Below are 21,437 nucleotides of genomic sequence, written 5' to 3' on the forward strand. Positions count from 1 at the left end.
TTTCATAACAATGTGAATGTACTAAAGGCTACTGAACTGTTTACTTCCAGATACTTAATCCTATGTATATGAATTTCATCTCCGCAAAGGAGAAAAATAATAAAGAAGTGTACCATAGTCACTGAAGTCTCATCAGCATTTGAAGAAAGCATTTTTGCTGCCCTAGTCAGTGTTAAATAACCCAGTGCTTTTTCTTCTTCTTCTTTTTTTAAATGTTTTACTCATTTATTTTGAGAGAGAGAGAGTGCAAGAAGGGGAGGGGCAGAGAGAGGGAGAGAGAGAATCCCGAGTAGGCTCTACGTTGCCAGCACAGAGCCTGATGTGGGGTTCAAACTCACAAACTGTGACATCATGACCTGAGCCGAAAGCCAGAGTCCGTCACTTGACCTACTGAGCAACCCAGGTGCCCCTAAACCAATGCTTTTTCTAAAAATAATTATTGGTAAAAACAAACATTTTCCCATATGTTTACTATTTATTTTTGTGGAATAGTATTGCTCATATTATTGTTCATATTATTCTCTGTAAATATATTTTACAAGTTTGATTTTTAAAATTGATTTTTGTGGGGTGCCTGGGTGGCTCAGTCGGTTAAGTGTCTGACTTTTGATTTCGGCTCAGGTCATGATCTCATGGTTTGTGAGTTCAAGCCCCACATGGAGCTCTGTGCTGGCAGCACGGAACTTGCTTGAGATTCTCTCTCTTTCTGCCTCTCTCTCTGACCCTCCCCCACTCATGCTGTCTCTGTCTCTCTAAAAATAAATAAACTTAAAAAAATTTTTTTAAATAAAATAAAATTGACTTTTGTCGGGGTGGTTCAGTCGGTTGAGTGACTCTTGGTTTTGGCTCAGATCACGATCTTGCGGTTCATGAGACTGAGCCCCACGTTGGGGCTCTGTGCTGTCCCCTCTGTGCTTGGGATTTTCTGTCTCCCTATCTCTCAAAATAAATAAATAAACATTTTTTTTTAAATCCTAATTTTGGTTAACTTTCATTACATTGAGTTTTTTCATTTTAATAATTGTAATCCATTTCTCCTAGCTTTTCTTATCGCTTCAATGCTGTAAATTTACAGAGCTGATATTTATTGTACTCCACTTTTTAATTTTTTTACGTGTTAAACTAGATGCAAGTCTTTAATTCCTCTGGAGTTTACTGTGCATAGAAACCTTGGAGAATGGATTCCGCCCCCGCCACCCCCGCCCCAAATGGATAGTAAGTTTCCCATCACTGTTGATTAAATAGTCCTTTCTTTGATACCACTAAATGAACTTTGCTCATGCACAAGGCACTCTTCTCCGAGGCCTGGCGGAAAGGTGGCTTCTTCAGTATCCTGTAGGAGTTCATTTCGTTAATATATCTGCCTCTCCTGCTGCTTCTCTTTCTCCTGCTTTCCGCTCCCCATCCCATGTTTATTTTTATTGTGAAACTTGAAATTCTATTTGGAGGAGATTCTGAATAAGCCTGAAAAACTGAAATGCTAGTAGAAAATGTAGATTCCCCCAAATGCAGATGACCATACCCTGAATTAGCAACTATTGATATGCTCAGTAACCTTCATGTCCAAGTCAGACATCAACTATGTGCGTTTCAATACCAAACCATAAAATTGAGAAAGAGCTTCTGGGAAGGATAAGATTATACCCTATATTTTAGACTCAGCTCACCTGAGTGTATAGATGTTTTTATCTGTCATCCTTCCATGAATTACATCATTATGAGTAAATACATCTATTTGGGGGAGACAGAAGATAAAGGTAGAAAAGAAATTAAACTTTTTTTTTTCTTAGTGTTATCTAGTATAGCCAGTTAATGCGGAAAACCGTCTTTGACTTTTTCCAGATGTTACGCATCTGGTCAAGATCTCGACTTTAAATTTGATATGTCTCTGGTGCAATTCTTCAGTTACCTAGGCAGAGGTACAGAAATGTTGCTTTCAGTTTTATAGAGTAAATGCTACTATTTTAAGAGCTATCCAATGTCTCAGTAAACTGATTCTTTCTGAAGCTATTTCTACTTAATCTTGATTGGAGGAACATTCATGAGAGTGTTTATAGCCCCAGAGCCGAGTCTAAAATTTTTGAGTCCACAACATGATAGAGGGGTGTGCATTTCTTGATTGAATGGAGCTTTCACGGTTGTTACAACAAATAGCTATCAACTCAGAGGGCAAAGTAACCCCTTATGTAGCTAACATGTACTCATAGAATGTGGTCACTAGAAAGGACCCTTCCATTTAAAGAGGTTCAATCACCAGCACATCCTTGGGATGGAATTATGAGTCCCAAAATTGCAGTGATAGAGCATCTCTGGGTGAGTACTGGAAATGTGTCGGTGGAGGAAGGAAAAGTAGAAGGAAAGGTAGAAAGAGGAAGGGTGATGTAGCATAGCTGTATGAAGCACAAAAGTCTGGTTCTTCTGCCATCATAACTGCCAAGACTGCATGAAGATCAACCGTGAATCCCAAGGAGAGGAGCAATGAGTGAATGAATCCTGTGTGCAGCTCCTGGACCCCCAGTCTTTACATGTCTCCACTCACTCAATGAAAAAGTTGAGAATGCGTTGGGAGAGAATGCCAGTTGTCAGGAGGAAGCTATGGGGAGCAGAAAAAGGGCAGTGAGTCCCAGGGAGAAGCTGTGGGCTGGCAGGGGGGAGATGCCAATCAACAGACAGGCAGAGGGGCAATGGTTGGGTATTTGGCCTACCGCACCTACACACGGATGTAGGTTCCTCAGCAGAAGCAGCCCTCCCATTGCAATCCACCAGCCCTGGGCAGGGCCGGGTGGGTGACTCCCTGTCTAAGAAGATGAGAAGGGCTTGAATCTTTGTGGGAGAAATGAGATAAAAGACACAGGTATCACACACACACACACACACACACACACACACACACCAGCCTGGGATGTCATTCTTTCTCACTCCTTTTGAGACTCTGTCATTGAACAGAGCATGTGGAAAGAATTCTCAGTTGCAATTTGGGGAATCAGTATAAGCACACAGTGTAAAGAGCTTGTTGTCTTGCTGAGGTAGTTGATTATAGTCTTTGGTCATAGGTTCTTGGGCAAAAAAAAATGTGAATTGTGAGAATCAGGGTGCATACCTGGATGGCTTTTCATGCAGCCCAAACAGTGAGGGGGCTCACCTGAAATTCTGTTAAGTCCTTCAGGGAAAGCCAATGCTGGTTTTGGGTTGTGAGATATTTTCATTAATGCATCTTTAGGGAAAGTCCTTGTTTCTGTTTCTTTGTTATTCGTTTCAGATTATTTCCTCTCAGACATAGGAGCCATCCGGCCATATTGACTTTTACATTTAAGGTTGGATAAGTGTGGCCTTATATCACTCGTAAAAAAATCCTTCTCTACTGAACTCAAATTCCCTTTGTGGAGTTAGATCCCCAGCAGTGTAAGTAGAGAGTACAAAAATGCCTTAAGAGGATCCCTGGAATCACCTTCTAAATGGCATTTACCCTCCTGGGAATTGTATTCTGTATGTGCCACCTCCTTTTTTAATGTCTATATCCAGAGAATAATGGGCTTCTCTATCCAATGGAATGTATAGTTTATCCTGTCCAACCTTTTCACTTCAAGGATAACCAGAGACGGAGTATTTATGTGACTTTCCCAAGGTCACTGAGAGCTAATTGCAAAGATCATAATAGGGCACCTAGTCCAATGCTCATATAATAATGTTTTTGAGAAAATTGTGAATATCATTTTAAAATTAGGGCTGGGGCACTTTTTCTGGTCTGAGTTGTCAATTCAGGGAGAAATAAATGCACACGCAGTTGATTTATGAAAACCAAATAAAAATAGATGTTTACCATAAAGTTAGAAAATTCATTGTTTTGCAGCCACAGCCATGTAATTACTAATACCCGATTGCTTCTTGATGTTAATGAAGGTGTTTCAATATACTGGGTCTATATGGGGCGCCTGGGTGGCTCAGTTGGTTAAGTGTCCGACTTCAGCTCAGGTCATGATCTCATGGTCCGTGAGTTCGAGCCCGTGTTGGGCTCTGTGCTGACAGCTTAGAGCCTGGAGCCTGTTTCAGATTCTGTGTCTCCCTCTCTCTCTGCCCCTCCTCTGTTCATGCTCTGTCTCTCTCTGTCTCAAAAATAAATAAACATTAAAAAAAATTTAAAAAAATATACTGGGTCTATAAAAGACATTTTTAGGGCTGGAAATGCTACACTTTATGTTTTTAATTACTTCTTAGAGTTTGAAGGTAAGCAATAGTATAAAGACAACCTTTTAGGCTAGAGTTTTGTTTTTGTTTTTTTGTTTTTAACTTTTTTAAATGTTTATTTATTTATTTTTTTTTGATGGATCTGTTATTTAATTAGGTTCTTTGTAAGAAATTTAGAACACCAATTTGTGAGGGTAAACTCCATTCGTGAGAGCAAACACAGAGCGGAGGTAGCCCTGAAGCTGAGGAACGGCTTTGATTTTTGGCAGAATTTGCGAGTCCACAGCTTTCTGATCAACCTTGCGCTGCTCTGTAATCTCATATTTCTCTTTCTCCGTGTCGAAGATCTCACCTTCCTGGTGTCTGGGCTTACGCAGCTTCTTCTTCTTGAAGTAAGCATCAGTGAGGTGTTTGGGGATTTTCACATTGCTGATATCAATTTTGGTGGAGGTGGCAATGACAAATTTCTGGTGTGTTCTACGCAGAGGAACTCGATTAAGGGACAGAGGTCCAGTCACAAGTAGCAAGCCACTGCTCAGTTGCTTCAGGAAAACCACTCTCTTGCCTCTGTGGCGCCCAGTGAGGATGATCAAAATGGTCCCAGGAGTGATGCTAGCTCGCAGTTTCCTCACATGCTGACTAAAAGGTTTTTTGCCGTGGCTCAACAGCTTCCGAGGCACATCTTCAGTAGGATAATACCTAGGCATTTTGCGAAGTTTAACCACTCGGGTACCACCATTCTTGTCACCACCAACTGGTTTTGTGACAGTAGCAAGAACCTTCTCCTTCTTTTTCTTTTCAATCCTGGATTTAGCTGCTGAATACTTCCTCTTGTACATGGCCTTTCTCGAATACATAGCCGATCGGGAATATCTGCCAATTCCTCTGACTAGGACAGGGTTTCGGCTGCAGTGGGGCTTCCCCTTCTTTGGCGTTTTAGCCTTGGGGTTACCCTTCTTAACCTTGCCACCAGCATCAGCCTTCTTGGCTTCAGGTTTCTTCTCCTTAGCATCCGGCTTCTCAGCTTTTTCGCCCGCCATCTTGCAAGATGGGAAAGAGAGCTAAATGTTTATTTTTGAGAGAGAGAGACAGAGACAGAGACAGAAACAGAGACAGACCATGAGTAGGGGAGGGGCAGAGAGAGAGAGGGAGACACAGAATCCAAAGCAGGCTCCAGGCTCTGAGCTGTTAGCACAGAGCTGGATGTGGGGCTCAAACTCACAAGCTGTGAGATCATGACCTGAGCTGAAGTCAGATGCTTAACCAACTGAGCCACCCAGGCACCCCTAGGCTAGAGAATTCTTACTTCTATTGTAGAGTCTGGCTTCCGTGTTTCTTGCAAGAGATCTTCGGAATCAGGCATATAAGAACTTTTGCTTTTTGCTGTCATGTAGCTAAACCTTTTAAAGCTATATTTAAAGCATTTTAAGTGAATTCTGCAGCATTAAAACCGATGTTAATATTTAAAGTACAGATGAATATTGGCTGGTCATTTAAAAAATTTCCTAATTTCAATAAAATAATGAAAAGCACAACTGCATCCTGTAAGATCATGCTCAGAGCCTTGTGATCTCAGTTATTCCAAAGCTGATAAAAAGCTTGATTTACTTCAATTTGATATTTTTTTTACTTTTACAAATATTAAAATGTTAGTATCCATATATATAAGAAACTCCAGATTCTCTGAAACTAGAAATATGGCATCTTCAACAGTTTCAGTACTTATGACACAGAGACATTTCTTTATTTCTAAGTACCTAGATACAATAGGTATGAAAAAGACTTACTGATACATTCTGTGATGAGATTAAAATTTATGTCTTGTATTTATTTATTATGTCTTGACTTTATTGAAGGTATGTCGAATAATATTTTACTTAAAAGAAATATTGATGCTTGTTACATTAGAGCTCTAATTTAAACCGGAGGCTCTTAACTAAGTCTAAAAGTCTTCTGACTCTCCGCCCTTGGACAGGTCACTGTTCCTCAGGAGATTTTGTGATTTCATGAAATGGAAGCGTGGTGGTAGAAACACATGAACTGATTAGAAATCTTGCAGAAGGTGTTGGTATGCACAGGTGTTGTTTAAAAAAGCGCAATGCAGGGGCGCCTGGGTGGCTCAGTCGGTTAAGCGGCCGACTTCGGCTCAGGTCATGATCTCGCGGTCCGTGGGTTCAGGCCCCGCGTCGGGCTCTGTGCTGACAGCTCAGAGCCTGGAGCCTGTTTCAGATTCTGTGTCTCCCTCTCTCTCTGACCCTCCCCCGTTCATGCTCTGTCTCTCTCTGTCTCAAAAATAAATAAACGTTAAAAAAAAAAAAGCGCAATGCAGAGTTGTCTTAAAACACTTTAAGAATTAACATGTTGTATTTGGGTGAATGTGTTACCTCATGTCAACCATGCCTGCAGTAGATTATCTTTATATGATGTTCTGACATATTGGCAATGAACTTGGCCATGTGACATTTCCCTCAGCCCAAACAATTAAGTGATCCAAAACTCGAGACTTTAAAATTCTGACTTTAGATAAAATAATCCTAAGATAAAAGTAAGATGTGAAGTTTTTGATGAGATCTTTATGAAATCACTGACCCTTTCTATTAATTCAGATGCAGGTGAGCATACCATTTTACCATGAAGATTTTGCAAACAAGAAAAAACCAAATACATTTTCCATTTAAAACAGCTTTTTGAGTCACTAGTTCATATTTTAAAATTTGAATTAATCGGCTAGTGAAAAGCAACAAGAGGCATCTCCTTAATAAGACTGAATAATTAACCTATTTTTTTGTTGACAAATATATTCAGCGTCTTTGTGCTACAGTTACAGGTGGACATTATCATCAACAGTATCTGGCATTTATTTTACTCTTGAAACTATTATTTTTCTTGACAGTGAGTCATAGCAGTAAACATTCTCAATAATGATGTAATTTTTGTAAAAATTTATTATGCTTCAGTAACTATGCCAGTAAACTTTATGCTCAATAAGCTACAATTCTCACAGAGTTGGTATTTTTATTTATGTTTTAAAGTCAGAGTGACCAAATTTATTCCCTAGAATATGTCTACAGTTTTATGGCCTTAAGACTTATTTTAAATGATAGGCTGCCTGAAGTACATGCATGCATTTCTGGAAAAAGTAGGCTTTTTGTTTCCATTAGGGTGAAACCAAGGTGTTATTCCAAGGACGTTGGGATTGGCTAAGAATCCTGAAGCTGATAAGACTTATCGGTTGGAAACTCTTTCCCAGGAGGCCAAGTCATTCAAGGACGTATATCTGATTCCAGGAAATAATGGTGGATGTCTAATTTAAATAAACAGAGAGAGGATGTCCCTGTCCCACCCGAAGAATGTCAGAGTCATGGCAAGCACAGCCTGAGGCTAGTCATTCACCCAATAAATATTTATTATCACACCCACAATGTATTAGATACTGTTCCAGATGCCAGGGATAAAGTCGCTTCAAAATAACAACAAAAATGGAAACCCTTGCCCTTGAGGAGCAGACACTCTGTAATGTGGAAGACATATAAATAAGCAAGCTTCATAACATTCTGATGGCAATAGATGCTAAGAAGAAAATTAATCCAAGAAGGTAGAAATGAAATATTGACGTCAGCCATGCTTGAAGTTTTAGATAGGGAGGTCACAGAAACACACAAAGTGGAAACATGAAAAAATACAGCAGCAATTTTCCTCATGCATCACGTCTATTTTCGGATGAGTTGGCATCCAAAGCACACACTCTATGGAGTGGTTTATAGAGCTGAAATGTTAAGTAGCTGGAAGGAAACATGAAAACACAAGCATTTCTGTTCTAGTGACCGTATCTACATCCTTCCCACCTCAGGATCCCAGATAACAGGTAACTGAGAGTCTCCTATGGTTTCCCTCTCTCTGTTTTTATCTTCTTTTTCCTTCCCTTCCCCTATGTTCATCTGTTTTGTTTCTTAAATTCCACACATGAGTGAAATCATATGATTTTTGTCTTTCTCTGACTATTTCACGTAGCGTCATACCCTCTAGTTCCATTCACATTGTTGCAAATGGCTAAATGGGTGATGGGCATGGAGGAGGGCACTTGTTCGGATTGTTGCCCTGGGTGTTGTGTGTAAGTGATGAATCACTGGATTCTACTCCCAAAACCAATACTACGCTGATGTTAACTAACTTGAATTTAAATAAGTAAGTAAAAAAAAAAAACCCAAAAAACAAAACAAGAAACAGGTAACTGAGAGGAAACATGAGACAGAATTAAATAATTTCTGTCAGGCATCTCACAGGCCTCCAGGCCTCCTCAGGGGACATGTCTCTGTCCCCTCTCTCCTGCTAGAGCCCAGCCTCACTCCTGCCACCCCGAGGCCCCGTTGTCAATGGAGATGAAGGTGATCTTGTCTGAATGTAATTTGGACTTGGTTTCTGGAAAGTCTTTTTCTGTTTGAACTTGCATATTTCAATTCCGCCGTAAAAAATACAACACAAGGAAGGACACATGTTCTTCTAGAACTTGAAGGTAAAAGCACGCGCTCACGTTCCTTTCAGCTCTGCTTCACTTCCTCTGTCTCTTTTTCCCTTTCTCTTCTCCTTTCTCATCTTTCTTTCTGCTCCTTCCTTATAGTCCCTTCTCTCTTCTCTGACTACTCATCTTCTCTATTGAATGGTCACAGTGTGTGAAGGATTGTCTCAAGAGCCAGAAGAATGTAAAGAACTTAGCATCTCATGACGTCTGCACCCCTAAGGGCGTGAGGAGTCTGTGTGCCTTTGTAGCAGACACTTGTTACCTGCTGCTGCAGATCCCCTCAGCCTCCCTATCTCTGGCGCCTTTTGTCACCCTTGTCAGCCACGGCCGTCACCATGGCAACCAGTTCTGCGTGGGCTGCCACCAGTCACCCAGGCTTGGACCTCGCCCTCCTGTCTGCAGCTTCTCCTGTGGTGTTGAGGTGCGACTGTAGGGAGGCCAATGGAGAAGAGGCGCATTGCACACAAATGGTGAGGGATTGATACCTCAGGGGAAGAACCTTCCATCAGTGCCTGTCAGGAGGAGGATAGGTTTATCTCACTTTCTCCCAAGATGGATTGTCCTGAGAAGCAGTTTCTACCTCTTGGTAGACAGTCTTGCAAGATGGAGCTATGAGTGCACCTAGGTGGTGGCCAGTTGCTAGAATGTCCAATTCCTGACTTCACTTCCCTTCTTCTTCACTCTTGTTTCTCAAGATTGCCTTCTTGAAAAAAAGTCCCTCAGGGTCTGCTGTCCCTAGTCCTGGAGCTCCTGGTGATGACCTCTTTTCTGTATATCCCTGTCTCACCTGCCGAACAAGGTATTGACCAGAAAATGTGAGCGACTGGCTCAGCACTCCTGGCCTCTGTCCGTTTGGCATAAGAAACAGCCCACTCGATCCCTAGTTGATCCATTTCTGTTACAGGGCTTTCAGTTGGCTCCGGGCTCTGACTGCTGTCATGCCTCAGTCACCACTGTTCCCATGCTCTGACCACACCACAGGTGTGTGGATGGGGTCAGCATGTCCACCGAATTCCCCTTCTTTCTGTTGTGAGTTGGAGGTCCAAACAAAGCCTGTCTCCAATGAGCGGTACATGAACCTGAAGAAAACTCACGTAAGTTACAATGTCACTGTTTTCCTACTGTTTGTTTTTGTGTCCTAAAGAGCATCACTTTTGCTGGGTACACATATAAATGATTCTCATTCCTATACAAACATGCACTCTGTCAGGGACCCTGTCTGTGTAGAAAATTCCAGAAGATCAAGGTTGCAGGATACAAGGTCAGCATACAAAAGTCAGTTGCAATTCTATATACTAGCAATCAACAATTGGAAATACAGTTTTTTAAAATGGTATTTTTAATGGCACCAAAAGAGCACCAGATTTGATACAAATCTAACAACATGTGCGCAAACCCCACTGCTGCTAAAATAAATCAAATGAAATCTAAACAAATGGAGAGATACATTGTATTCATAAATTGGAAAACTCAGTGTTGTTAAGATGGCATTTATCTCCTGAATAATCTGTGTATTCAAAACAATTCCAGCCAGCATCCCAGCAGAGTATTCTTGTATAGATCAACCTGCTGATTCCAACACACACACACACACACACACACACACGGAAAAACGAACTAGAGGAACCAAAATAATTTTGAAAAAGAGAAATGAAAGCTTGAATATTTACACTCCATGATTTCAAGATATACTTATGTCTTGTAAGGTCTAAAGTTTCATATTCCACCTTGACATCTTTGAGCCTCCCCGGTCTCCCCGCCAAACCGTAAGCTCCCCAGCTCTCACTGAATATGCGCCCTGCAGCCAGAAGGCCTCCCTCAGCTGCGCCAGCCCAGCTAGCCTGGGCTTCATTCGCTGCTACCCCACACAATCATTCAAACAAGCCAGTCTCATCCCCCTGGGTAACCATGGCCTACCCTATCCTCTTCACATCACAAAGCCCGCCTCCCACAGCCCTATTGGTTCGCTCTGTTTCTGAGTGCAACCCAGTAACCTTGTGTGTCTACAGTGCCCTCCTTCCCAGGGTTGTGAGTATGTGTCACTGAGAAACTGCTGCCAGTCTGATCTGTCTAGTGCTGTGTGTTGTGTGGCCATCACATACTGTTTAGGGCAGGGGATCCCTCCCTCACCAAGGAGTAACGGGAGGCAGTCAGAACACCGCAAAACCACCCTCAAGTCAGCTTGCTATCGGCGAAAGGGCATATACGTGAAATGACCGGACTAAGAGAGTCCAGAAATCCACCCACATAGACATGATCAATTGATTTTCAACAGCGTTGCAAAAGCAATTTGGTGGAGAAAGAAAAGATTTTAAGCGAATGGTGCAGGAACAGTTGGGTATCCATGTTAAAAACCAAAACAAACAAACAACAAAAAATAACTTCAGTGCTTACCTTGCATCATATGCAAAAATGAACTCAAAATGGCTTATAGACTTAAATATAAAAGTTAAAACCATAACACTCTTACAAAAATACAGAAGGGGCACCTGAGTGCCCCTTCTAGGGATTCTCTCTCTCCCTCTCTCTCTACCCCACCCCTGCTCTCTTTCTCTTTCCCTCTCAGAATAAATAAATGAACTTAAAAAAAACACCTTCTGCTCCTCAAAATCCACTGCAAAAATGAAACAAAGGCAAACCACAAATTGGGAGAAAACTTTTGCCAAACACATATCTGGTAAAGGACTTCTGTCCAGAATATATGAAGAACTTCCCAAACTCAATACTAAAAAAACATGCATCTCATTTTTTTTAATGGGCAAAAAATTTGAAGAGACTCTTCACTAAAGAATATATACCGATGGCAAATAAAAACAGGCAAATACACTTAACATTGCTAGTCATTAGGGAAATGCAAATTTAAAACGTGAGATTAACACTATACACCTCTTAGGTTGGCAAAGAACAAAAAAGAGAAAGAGAGAGAGAGAGAGGGAGGGAGGGAGGGAGGGGGAGGGACGGATGGAGGAAGAAAGGAATGGAGAGAGGGAGGGAAGAAGAAGGAAGGCAAGAATGAAGGCAGGAAGGAAGAAGGAAAAGAAAGAAGAAACAATACCAAGTTCTGACAAAGATGTGGAACTGGAATTTAAATACCTCACTAGTAAGAATGATTATTGTAAGACAATTTGAAAACAGTTGGGTGGTCTGTTACATAGTTAACTATATGCTTATAATTCAATCCAGCAATCCCACTGTTGGGCATTTATTCAGATGAAATGAAAATGTCTGCTCACACAAAAATCTCTAAACAAATGATTATAGCAGTTTTACTTATAATTACCCCAAACTGGAAAAAAGAAACAACAATTGAAAGTCTTTCAGCTGATGAATGGATAAAGAAACTGTGGTCCTCTGGTGGAATATTAATCAGCAACAAAAAGTAGCAAACTATTGATACCCAAAGTAGCATTGATAAATCTCAAATGTATTATGCTTAGTGAAAGAAACCAGTCTCAGAATGCTACGTACTATATGATCACATATATGGTATGAAAAAGATCACCCTCTAAGGACAGGAGATAGATCAGTGGACACCAGTGGTAAGGGGATCAGGGCAGTGGTTGACCACAGATGTCATGAAATTTGGGGACTGAGGAAACTTCTCCACCTCTTGACAGAAGTGGTGGTTACATGACGGTATGCTTTATCAGAACTTGAAAATTTATACACAAAAAAACAGTGAATTTTATTCTGTGTAAATTATACCTTAATAAGAAAAAAATGATTTTAATTTTTTAATGTTTATTTATTTTTGAGAGAGAGCACAAGTGAGGGAGGAGCAGAGATAGAGAGAGCCTGGCGTAAGGCTTAAACCCATGCCTGTAAGATCATGACCTGAGCTGAAGTCGGACATTCAACTGACGAAACCACCCAGGCGCCCCGAAAAAAAAAATAGATTTTGAAAGTCAGTGACCATGATTGGAACAGATTGGACTTTTTCCTCAGTATTAGTTTTGAGGCTTTGATGAGGAGTGGAGGGATCACAGCGGTAGATTCTGTTTCTGGCTATAAAAGTTCTCAAGATCAGTGTGTCAAGAGCTATTATAAAGACCAGATTAGATGATGTTTTTGAAACCGTCCTATATTTTATATTTTCTTTATTGAGTTATTCAACAAATACTTATTGAATATATGGGCATACTGTTTCCCAAGAAGTGTCCCAGCCTCAGGGACTCACAGAGGAGGATGCTGTAGCCCCCTGCCTTGGGAGTTGCACATCTAAGATGTGAGTTCAACATGGAAACACATCCCTGCAGCAATGCACGATAAAGCCCTGTAGATCATTATGGGGTCAAGTGGTCCTCAAAAGAATGATTGAAGAACTTCTCCAGCTATGGGGCCATGGGAGAGAATTGAGAAACTTGGAAGGTCTTGTACATCATTTATAGAATTTAGAATTTAGTGTCTAGGTAGCAGGAGCCACTGAAATTTTTACGGAGTTGTAGAAACATGAGTAAATTATGTTTTAGAAAGATCGTCCTGGCCACAGTGTTAATTGTTAGTGTAGAGGTGGGTGCGGGTGCGGGTGTGGGGTATGCGTGTTTGACAACTGGGGACGATGGAGGTAGAAAGACCAGTCAGGGACTGTTGGGTGAAAAGTGGCGTCTGAGTGAAGCCGATGACAGAGGAACGTTAGAATATTTAGGATTTATTATCTAATTCAAGGAGAAAAGAGAAAGATACCTGACTCAGTGATTAAAGGTACCATTTAAACAGTATAAGACCATGCAAGGAAGCTCGTATTTGGCAGAGGGAAAGGGAAAGCGTGGGAGGGGCAGGAAGGATGGGAGTCAGTTTAGTGTTTGAAATCCTGAGATCGATACATCTGGCCTGAGATCCATGTGCTTTATAAGTGAAAACGTCCAATAGGTCATTGTGTAAGTGGCTCCATGGTTCAGAAAAGACACCTTGGAGACACGGATGTTGAGGTTATCAAGGTGCTGGTAATAGATAAAGCCACATTTACAGTAACATACCTTTCCTGCTCCCTCATTGAAAGAAAGAGCAGAAGACCAGCCCTATTCAATTGGCAATCAGAGATTTCAGCTGAAATGACAAAATTTCATCAGTTTGCACAGTGTGTGTGTCATTCAGTTCTTGCTTTCCATTCGGTTGTTCTAACGTGTGCTTTGTGTGTTTTTCTACCTGCCTCTTCCGTTAGGTGGTGAACTACTTCAGAGAAGCTTACTTCTCTTCCCTTTAGCTTTAAGCCAGGTGTCTGGCACATAGGAGACAGATTTTTTTAAGTGACAAGATGGTATGCTATCGATTGACCTTTCTTCAGTTCACTGTATACTCATTACATGCCCATTAATTTGGGGGGGGGGAGTAGGTTTATCTGCGCTAACCCCTTCACTGGAGTTAAACTCTAATTCGTCATCTATTTTCAATATTAGCTCTCATTAAAATATGTAGAGTGCAGCCAACATACGTCTCCGATGACCTGCTTAAGTTGGCCTTGTTAGAAGTCTGAAGGCAGCGATTTTTCTGCCAGTTGTGGCTGATGTCCCGGCCAGACTGAATGCTTTTCTGAGCCTTTTCATCCAGACAACATAGAAGAGTTTTGTGCAAGATTGCTGCATGGGTCCTAGGAACTGGCATGACTTCTTGCTCTGGCTGAAGCCACCTGAACTCTTAGAATAAGGAGGTTGGAAGAGGGGCTCTTGGAGACCTTCTGTCACCTCTGGGCTGGAAAACACAGCCCTGGGATGATCGCTAGAAAGGGTATTTGAGAAGCGGGGCATCTTTAGCCCCATAAAGTTCTTGCCCAAACTCCTTTTAAAAAATTAATTTAAGGGGCACCTGGGTGGCTCAGTCCGTTAAGCATCCGACTCCGGCTCAAGTCATGATCTCACGGTCCATGAGTTCGAGCCCCGTGTCAGGCTCCGGTGCTCACAGCTCAGAGCCTGGAGCCTGCTTCGGATTCTGCCCCTCCCCTGCTCGCGCTCTGTCTCTCTCTGTCTCTCAAAAATAAATAAACATTAAAGTTTTTTTAATGAAAAAAATTATTTGAGCACATTCAGGTTGGTATTGATGTAGTTTGTTTGATTTTTCTTGTTCTCATATGGCTTGTTGCATTGCTTATGTGAAGGGCAAACGTACACAAGCTCTTCACTCATATCCTGCATTGCTATTGATTTAGGCTGCTACAAAGTGGCAGGAAATGAGAAAAAAAAAGGTTTCCTATTTTTCAGTCAGAAGCCAATTATAAAATTCAAACCTTAGGTTATAGCTTCCTGGGAAATTTTATCTCAAAATAGATATAACCACTATTTTACTAGCCAATAAATGATTATTCCTGTATTAATACTCAAGAGTTCTATTATTCAGCATTCTTTCCAGGACTTTTGGCCTTGCATTGAAATAGACAGGTCCCATCTATTTTCTGGAGCTGATAGTAAGGGCTTGCATAATATCAACATGTTTATAAGAGTCTGGCTTTTAGAAACAGGCTATCACACCCTCACATATATATTGTCATGAGAGTGAATGCACACACATCTACCCGCAGCTTTACAAAACACACCATTTAATTTTTTTTGCATGCTTTGTATTGCTGTAACACACATGCACACACACACATATTATAAAATCAAATCTGAAGTCAAATTCTCTAGAAGTTAAAGTTTGTAAAGAAGATTATATCTTTGTAAATTACTGTTAGAGAATAATAAGACAGTTTGGAAAAAGAATCAGCAGGTCTTTCATAGCCACTTCCAGATATTTTTCCCCATTGGGACTGTAAATCTTTACACAGTCCTCAGCCCCACACACAGTTTTCCTGTTTGGTACCATACTGATCCCTATCATTTCTGACCATCTGTGAATACATTCTCAACACCCATTCCAATCAACAGACCAAAAAATGCATCAATCTTAAAACATCATCAATACAACAAGTTGAGAAGCAGGTCAGATTTTATTAGGATTATTTGATATTTGCTGGTATTCAAAGATTGCATTAATCAAAACACATGCATCATAGGTTTCCTTAAGAACACATTTCTTATAGGGGCACCTGGGTGGCTCAGTCGGTTAAGTGTCCAACTTTGGCTTAGGTCATGATCTCGCAGTTCATTGGGTTCAAGCCCCACATCCGGCTCTGTGCTGGCAGCTCAGAGCCTGGAGCCTGCTTCGGAGTCTGTGTCTCCCTCTCTCTCTGCCCCTCCCCTGCTTGTGGTCTGTCTGTCTCTGTCTCTCAAAAATTAATAAACATTAGAAAAATTAAAAAAAAACACATTTCTTATCGAAAAGTCTTCTAATTTAACAAAGTTAATTATATCTCATAAAGAATCTGAGATAAATAAAGAACTATTGGTCAGCATATAAAAATAATTCCATTGTATATGTATGAATATTATTACAGTAATTGTTAGCACAAGCTTCTCTGAACACCTCTGTGTATTTTAATTATAGATTGAAATCATATTTAAAATAAAAAGATTAACAATACAACTAAAACCCTGCATATATCTTAGAAGCCTCAAGTGGGCCCTTCTACAATCTGGAGATTTAATTTAATGTGGTAATTGATATGTTTAAGCTGATGTCATTTTATGTTTGTTCTATTTTTCCCCCTTTTTTCTTTTTCTACCTTCTTTTTGATTATTTTTTAATTAAATTTTACCTTACCCTGTTTTTACTTATTACCCAAAACTTTTTGTTTTGTTCTTTTGATAGTTTTCTTTTTTTCAGTTTTATTGAGATATGATTGACATATAACATTGTATTAGATTTTGTGGTACAGCCTAATGATTTCATAAATGTATATATTGTGAAAGGGTCACCACAGTAAGTTTAGTTAACATCTGTCATCACATGTAGCTACAGTATTTTCTTCTTGTAGTAAGAACTTTTAAGATTTACTCTCTAAGCAACTTTCAAATATGCAATATAGTATTATTAGCTATAGTCAATATGCTGTACATCACATATATATGGCTTTCTTTGGGCTTATAATATTCACCTTTAGCCTATCATAGTCTATGTTCACGTGATGTTATAACACTTCATTTATTATGAACCTTGCTGTAGCATACTGGAATGTATGCCCTCCTAGCACTTACACTGTTCCCATTACTTTTTACTTACATATGTTTAAAAAAGTCCACAATACATAGTTTTGTTTATCCAGTCATCTTTCAAAGAAATATACGTAATACATAAAACATCTTCTATATTTACTCATGTAGTTATCATTTCCGGTGTTCTTCATCCTTTTTTTATATTTTCACCTGGATCATCCCCTTCTGCCTCAAGGACTTCTTTTCATATTTCTCATAGTGACAGTGTCCTAGTGTGCAAAAAGTCTATTTCACTTCAAGTTTCTATTGCTGCCCACAATATTTTATTTTTACGCTCCCTATATTGTATTTGGGATGAGATGCCACAGACAGCATATTGATGAATCACGTTTCTTCTTTTTCTTTTCTTTTTTCTTTTTTAGCCACTCTGCCAATCTCTCTTAATTGATGTTTTTAGACTATTTGTATTTAAGGTAGTTATTGATATGTATGTAGGGCTTAATTCAGCCATCTTATTCTTTGTTTTCTGTTTATTTCTTGGGCTTTTTTCTCTCTCTTCTTTTTAATTTTCTTGTGGGTTATGTGAAATCTTGATTTATTTACAGTATTTGAGGGCATCACTTTACAGTTTTCTCAGTGTTTTCTCTAGGTATTACAGTATATAGCTGTGATATGTAACATATCACAGATTATTGGTATTGATGTTTTTAACACTTCAAAATGAAGTACAGATAGATTATTTCCATTTAAGTCCCTTTATTACCCTGTTAAAATATATAATTGTCTTAATTATTTCCTGTACCTATGTTGAGCACCATATCAAATGGCGTCATGATTTTTACTTCAATCATCAAATGTGACTTAAGAAACTCATTAGAAGGATATCTGTTACATTTAGCCCAGCTGTGGCCCTTGCCATGTTCCTATCTTTCTGAAGTTCCTAGCCTTCCTCTGTTATTATTTCATCTCTGTTAAATAGGATCATTTAGTCGTCCTTAAAAGGTAGAGTTGCTAGAAAGAAATACTCTTAGTTTTTCTTCATCTGAGAATGTCTTTATTTCTCCTTCATTCCTGGAACAAATTTTTACCAGACATAGAGTTCATGATTGACGTTTCTTTTCTTTCAATGCTTGAAAAATCTTGTGTTGCTTCCTTCTGGCCTCCATGGTTTCAGATGAGATATATGTTCTGATTTGAACCGGTCTTCCCCAGAGATGATGCATGATTTCTCTCTGGCTACTTTCAGAGGGTTTTTTTGTCTTTAATTTTCAGAAGCTTAATTAAGGTGTGTTTTGGCAAGAGTTTCTTTGGGTTGAACCTTCTTGAGGTTTTCTCAGCTTCTCGAATCTGTAGGCTTCTGTCTTTTGCCAAAATTAGGGAGTTTTCATCCATTATTTCTTTGAACACTTTCTCAGTTCTTTCTTTCTGTTTTATCTGGGATCCCAAAATATGAATGTTAGTTCTTTTGTTCTTGTCTCAAAAATCCCTGACATCTGACTCCTTTTTTCCCCCATTCCTTTTTCTGTATTTTTAAGATTAGACAGATTCTGTAGGTTTTGTTCTTCAAATTCATCATATTGAAAAGTCTCTGACTTTTCCATGTCATCTACTACCGAACCCATCTAGCAAGTTGTGGATTTGTATTTTTTGTTTTATAGTTTCCATTTTGTTATTTTTTTATGATTTTCATTTTTAAGTGATCTCTACATCTAATGTGGGGCTTGAGCTCACAATCCCGAGATAAAGAACCGCATGCTCTACTGACTGAGCCAGCCAGGTGCCCCCATTTAGTTCTTTTTTTTTATAACATTTCTTTGTTGAGGTTTTTCATTTTTCGTGTGTTTCAAGATAATTTATATTTGTTTAATAAAGTGTATTTGTGATTGCCGACTTAAAATCCTTGCCAAATCATTTCAAAATCTGATTCATCTTGGTGTTGGTCTGGGATATATATTTTTTTCCTTGTTCAAGTTGCGGTTTTTCTGGCTCTGATGCCAATGATTGATTTTCACTTGTATCCTGGACATGTTAGATGTAATAGATAAGATTCTGGATCCAAATTAACCTTTAAAAAAAAAAGTAGTCTCCCTGTTGAGGTGTAGCACAAGGCCCAGGTGGGTGTGCAGCTTCCCACAAAGCCCTTCCAAAACCAGGCCAGAGAACCACGTGGAGTGTTGAGTCACATTGCCTTATTAGGGATATGTGAGATCAATTGCAAATTTCCATTGACCCCACTGGCACTTTCCCGGTGAAATTTAGTGTATGGCCTCATACTACCTCGTTCCTTTCAAAATGTAAGCTCAGCTCCTTGCTGAACCTGCAAGAATACCAGGGAATGGGAAACACTGCTCTGCTGTTGCATGGTGGGAGTGAAATTGCTGTTCCTCACTAAGCATCCCTTCATTTTCGGAAGATCTCTTTGCAGGAGACACAATTAGAAGTGACAGGTTTTTCCTTTCCGTCCTTTAAGTACGTTGTGCCCTTGTCTTCTCACTTCATTGCCACTAGTAACAAATCTACAGTCATTCTTACTTTGTTCTCTGTCGTGAGCGTGTCTTTTTTTTTCTCTGTCTGCTTTTAAGATTTTCCTTTTTCATTGATTTGGAGCATTTAAATGATATGCCCCAGGGTGATTTTTTCCCATCTCTCTTGTTCCTGGACTTCATTGAGCTTATTGGATCTTTAAGTTTATGGTTTTCATCAGAGGTGGGAAATGTTTGACAATTATTTCCGGGTCCAATTACTTGTGTACTATTGCACTTGATGTTGCCTACAGTTCAATGGTGCTTTTTTTTCATTTTTATTGATTGTTTTTCTTTTCTGTGTTTCAGTTAGGTTACTTGCATGATGTTACTCATGCTCACTAACTTTTTCTTTTGCAACATCTAATCTTCTAATCACTTTCAGCGTATTTTTCATCTCAGACATTGTATTGTTCATCTCCACAAGCATAATTTCTTGTCCTTTTCTATCTTCTACCTACCTATTTAACTTCTTGAATGTATCGAATACAATTACAACAACTGCTTTAATTTACTGGTCTGCTAATGTGAACATCTGTGGCAGCTCTGGGATGCTTTTGGTTGATTTTTCTGCTAATTATGGGTCATATGTTTTCTGATTCTGTATACATCTGGAAATTTTTGATTGGATGCCCACCTTGTAAACTCCTATAAAAGCTCTTAAGCTCTGTTCTGGAATGAAGTTAAGTTTTTTGGAAACATTTTGATCCTTTGGGTCTTGTTTTTGAAATTTGTTAGGCACGACCAGAACAGCATTAAGTCTGGGTCCACTTTTCTTCATTGCTGAGGCAGGCCCCTTTTGATTATGCTACTCAACGCTGCCTGGTAGGAACAGGAAATATCGTTGGCCTTGTAAGATAGGTAGGCACTGTTCCTTTTAATCCTTTCAGATGGGTTTTCCCTCAGGCTCATGGAATTTCCTCATACACATGTGCTGTCTAGTACTTGACTGAATCCCCAAGCAGAACACTGGATATCCAGGGTACTTTTTCTGTGCCGATCCCTACCTCCTTGTACTCTGTCCTGTGAACTGTACCATGCTTGGTCTCCCTGGACCCTCAGCTCTGCCTCCTCCACTCAGGGGGTCCCCTGGGCTAAACTGGCCCCCTGGCCCCTCCATGCTCCATTCTCATGGCAGTAATCTGGGAACAGGGGTTGTGCTGCTTAGTTTGTTTCCCTTCCTCAAAGGTCACTGTTAAGGTATAACCCATTATACCTGGGGCCAACTTTATCCCGATGCCCTCATTTGGATTCCCTTTTATGTGTGGAACCTGGGATTGATAACCATTTCACACTGCTCTGTGTGACTCTCCAGCATTCCAGAGTGTGGCAGACATTTCTGGAGCACAGACCTATGCCTCGCTCATTCTCTGTCCTCAGAGGATTCCTTGCTTTCTCCTGGGAGAAAGCATTTAAATGCTTTCAGAGGTGCATGTAAATGTCTTTTGAAATGTTGTACTCGACACTTTTTGCTTTTATTTAGGGTATCTAGTTGGCTACACTGCCAAAAATAGAATTCCTTTATGTTTAGATATGTAAATTTGAGACATTTTATGTTTTCAAATCAATGTGTCAGACTTGTAAACAGGCCCAAGTAGATTTGGTCATGCACAACTATTAAGTTATTAAATAGCAGTAGTCCCTGATATTTAGAGAAATCTAGGGCCATATGTCTTTTCTCTATATCCTTGGTTGGGGTATGAGTTCTCAGATTCCATCTTTTAGTATCTTAGATTGAATGTTTTGTTTCTAAAGTTTATTTATTTATTTTGCGAGAGATAGAGACAGCACAAGTGGGGCGGGGGCAGAGAGAGAGACAGACAGACAGACAGAGAATCCCAAGCAGGCTCCTCACTGTCAACGCAGAGCCCCACACGGGGCTTGAACTCACAAAACCGTGAGATCATGACCTGAGCTGAAACCAAGAGTTGGATGCTTAACTGCCTGAGCCGCCCAGGCGTCCCTTAGACTCAATGTTTTTAGAGATGTAAGCATTCATTATCAATAGGCACAAAAGCAGTGACATATCCTGTCCTGTATTCTTCCCAGAATGCCTGGCCCTAGAAGGAGCTGTGAGCACAGCATGCATGCCATGTTCACTAGAGGAAAACACTGTGTCTACAGGTAGGATGACTCACACCTACCATTGGCATCGGTGCGCATGAACCCTGAGGACTCAGTAGGTAG

At 40.0% G+C, this 21,437-nt stretch overlaps 2 protein-coding genes across 4 annotated transcripts in view; one reads left to right on the forward strand and one right to left on the reverse strand.

The window, feature by feature from the left end:
- The window catches only part of LOC131490416 (piezo-type mechanosensitive ion channel component 2), a 470,949-nt gene that overhangs the window by 172,502 nt on the left and 277,010 nt on the right, over window positions 1-21,437 (forward strand). The window lies entirely within an intron of this gene.
- On the reverse strand, window positions 4,329-5,244 carry LOC131490414 (large ribosomal subunit protein eL6). The gene has a single exon (XM_058692723.1). It carries the CDS (start codon window positions 5,223-5,225, stop codon window positions 4,359-4,361), a length of 867 nt encoding a protein of 288 aa, XP_058548706.1. The 5' UTR covers window positions 5,226-5,244; the 3' UTR covers window positions 4,329-4,358.

The sequence above is a fragment of the Neofelis nebulosa genome, chromosome 11 (assembly GCF_028018385.1).
Source record: "Neofelis nebulosa isolate mNeoNeb1 chromosome 11, mNeoNeb1.pri, whole genome shotgun sequence".
Lineage (NCBI taxonomy): Eukaryota > Metazoa > Chordata > Mammalia > Carnivora > Felidae > Neofelis > Neofelis nebulosa.

Bases quoted from the DNA above. Each gene is read 5' to 3' on its own strand.
- LOC131490414 (XM_058692723.1), bottom strand. From the start codon at position 5,225: ATGGCGGGCGAAAAAGCTGAGAAGCCGGATGCTAAGGAGAAGAAACCT.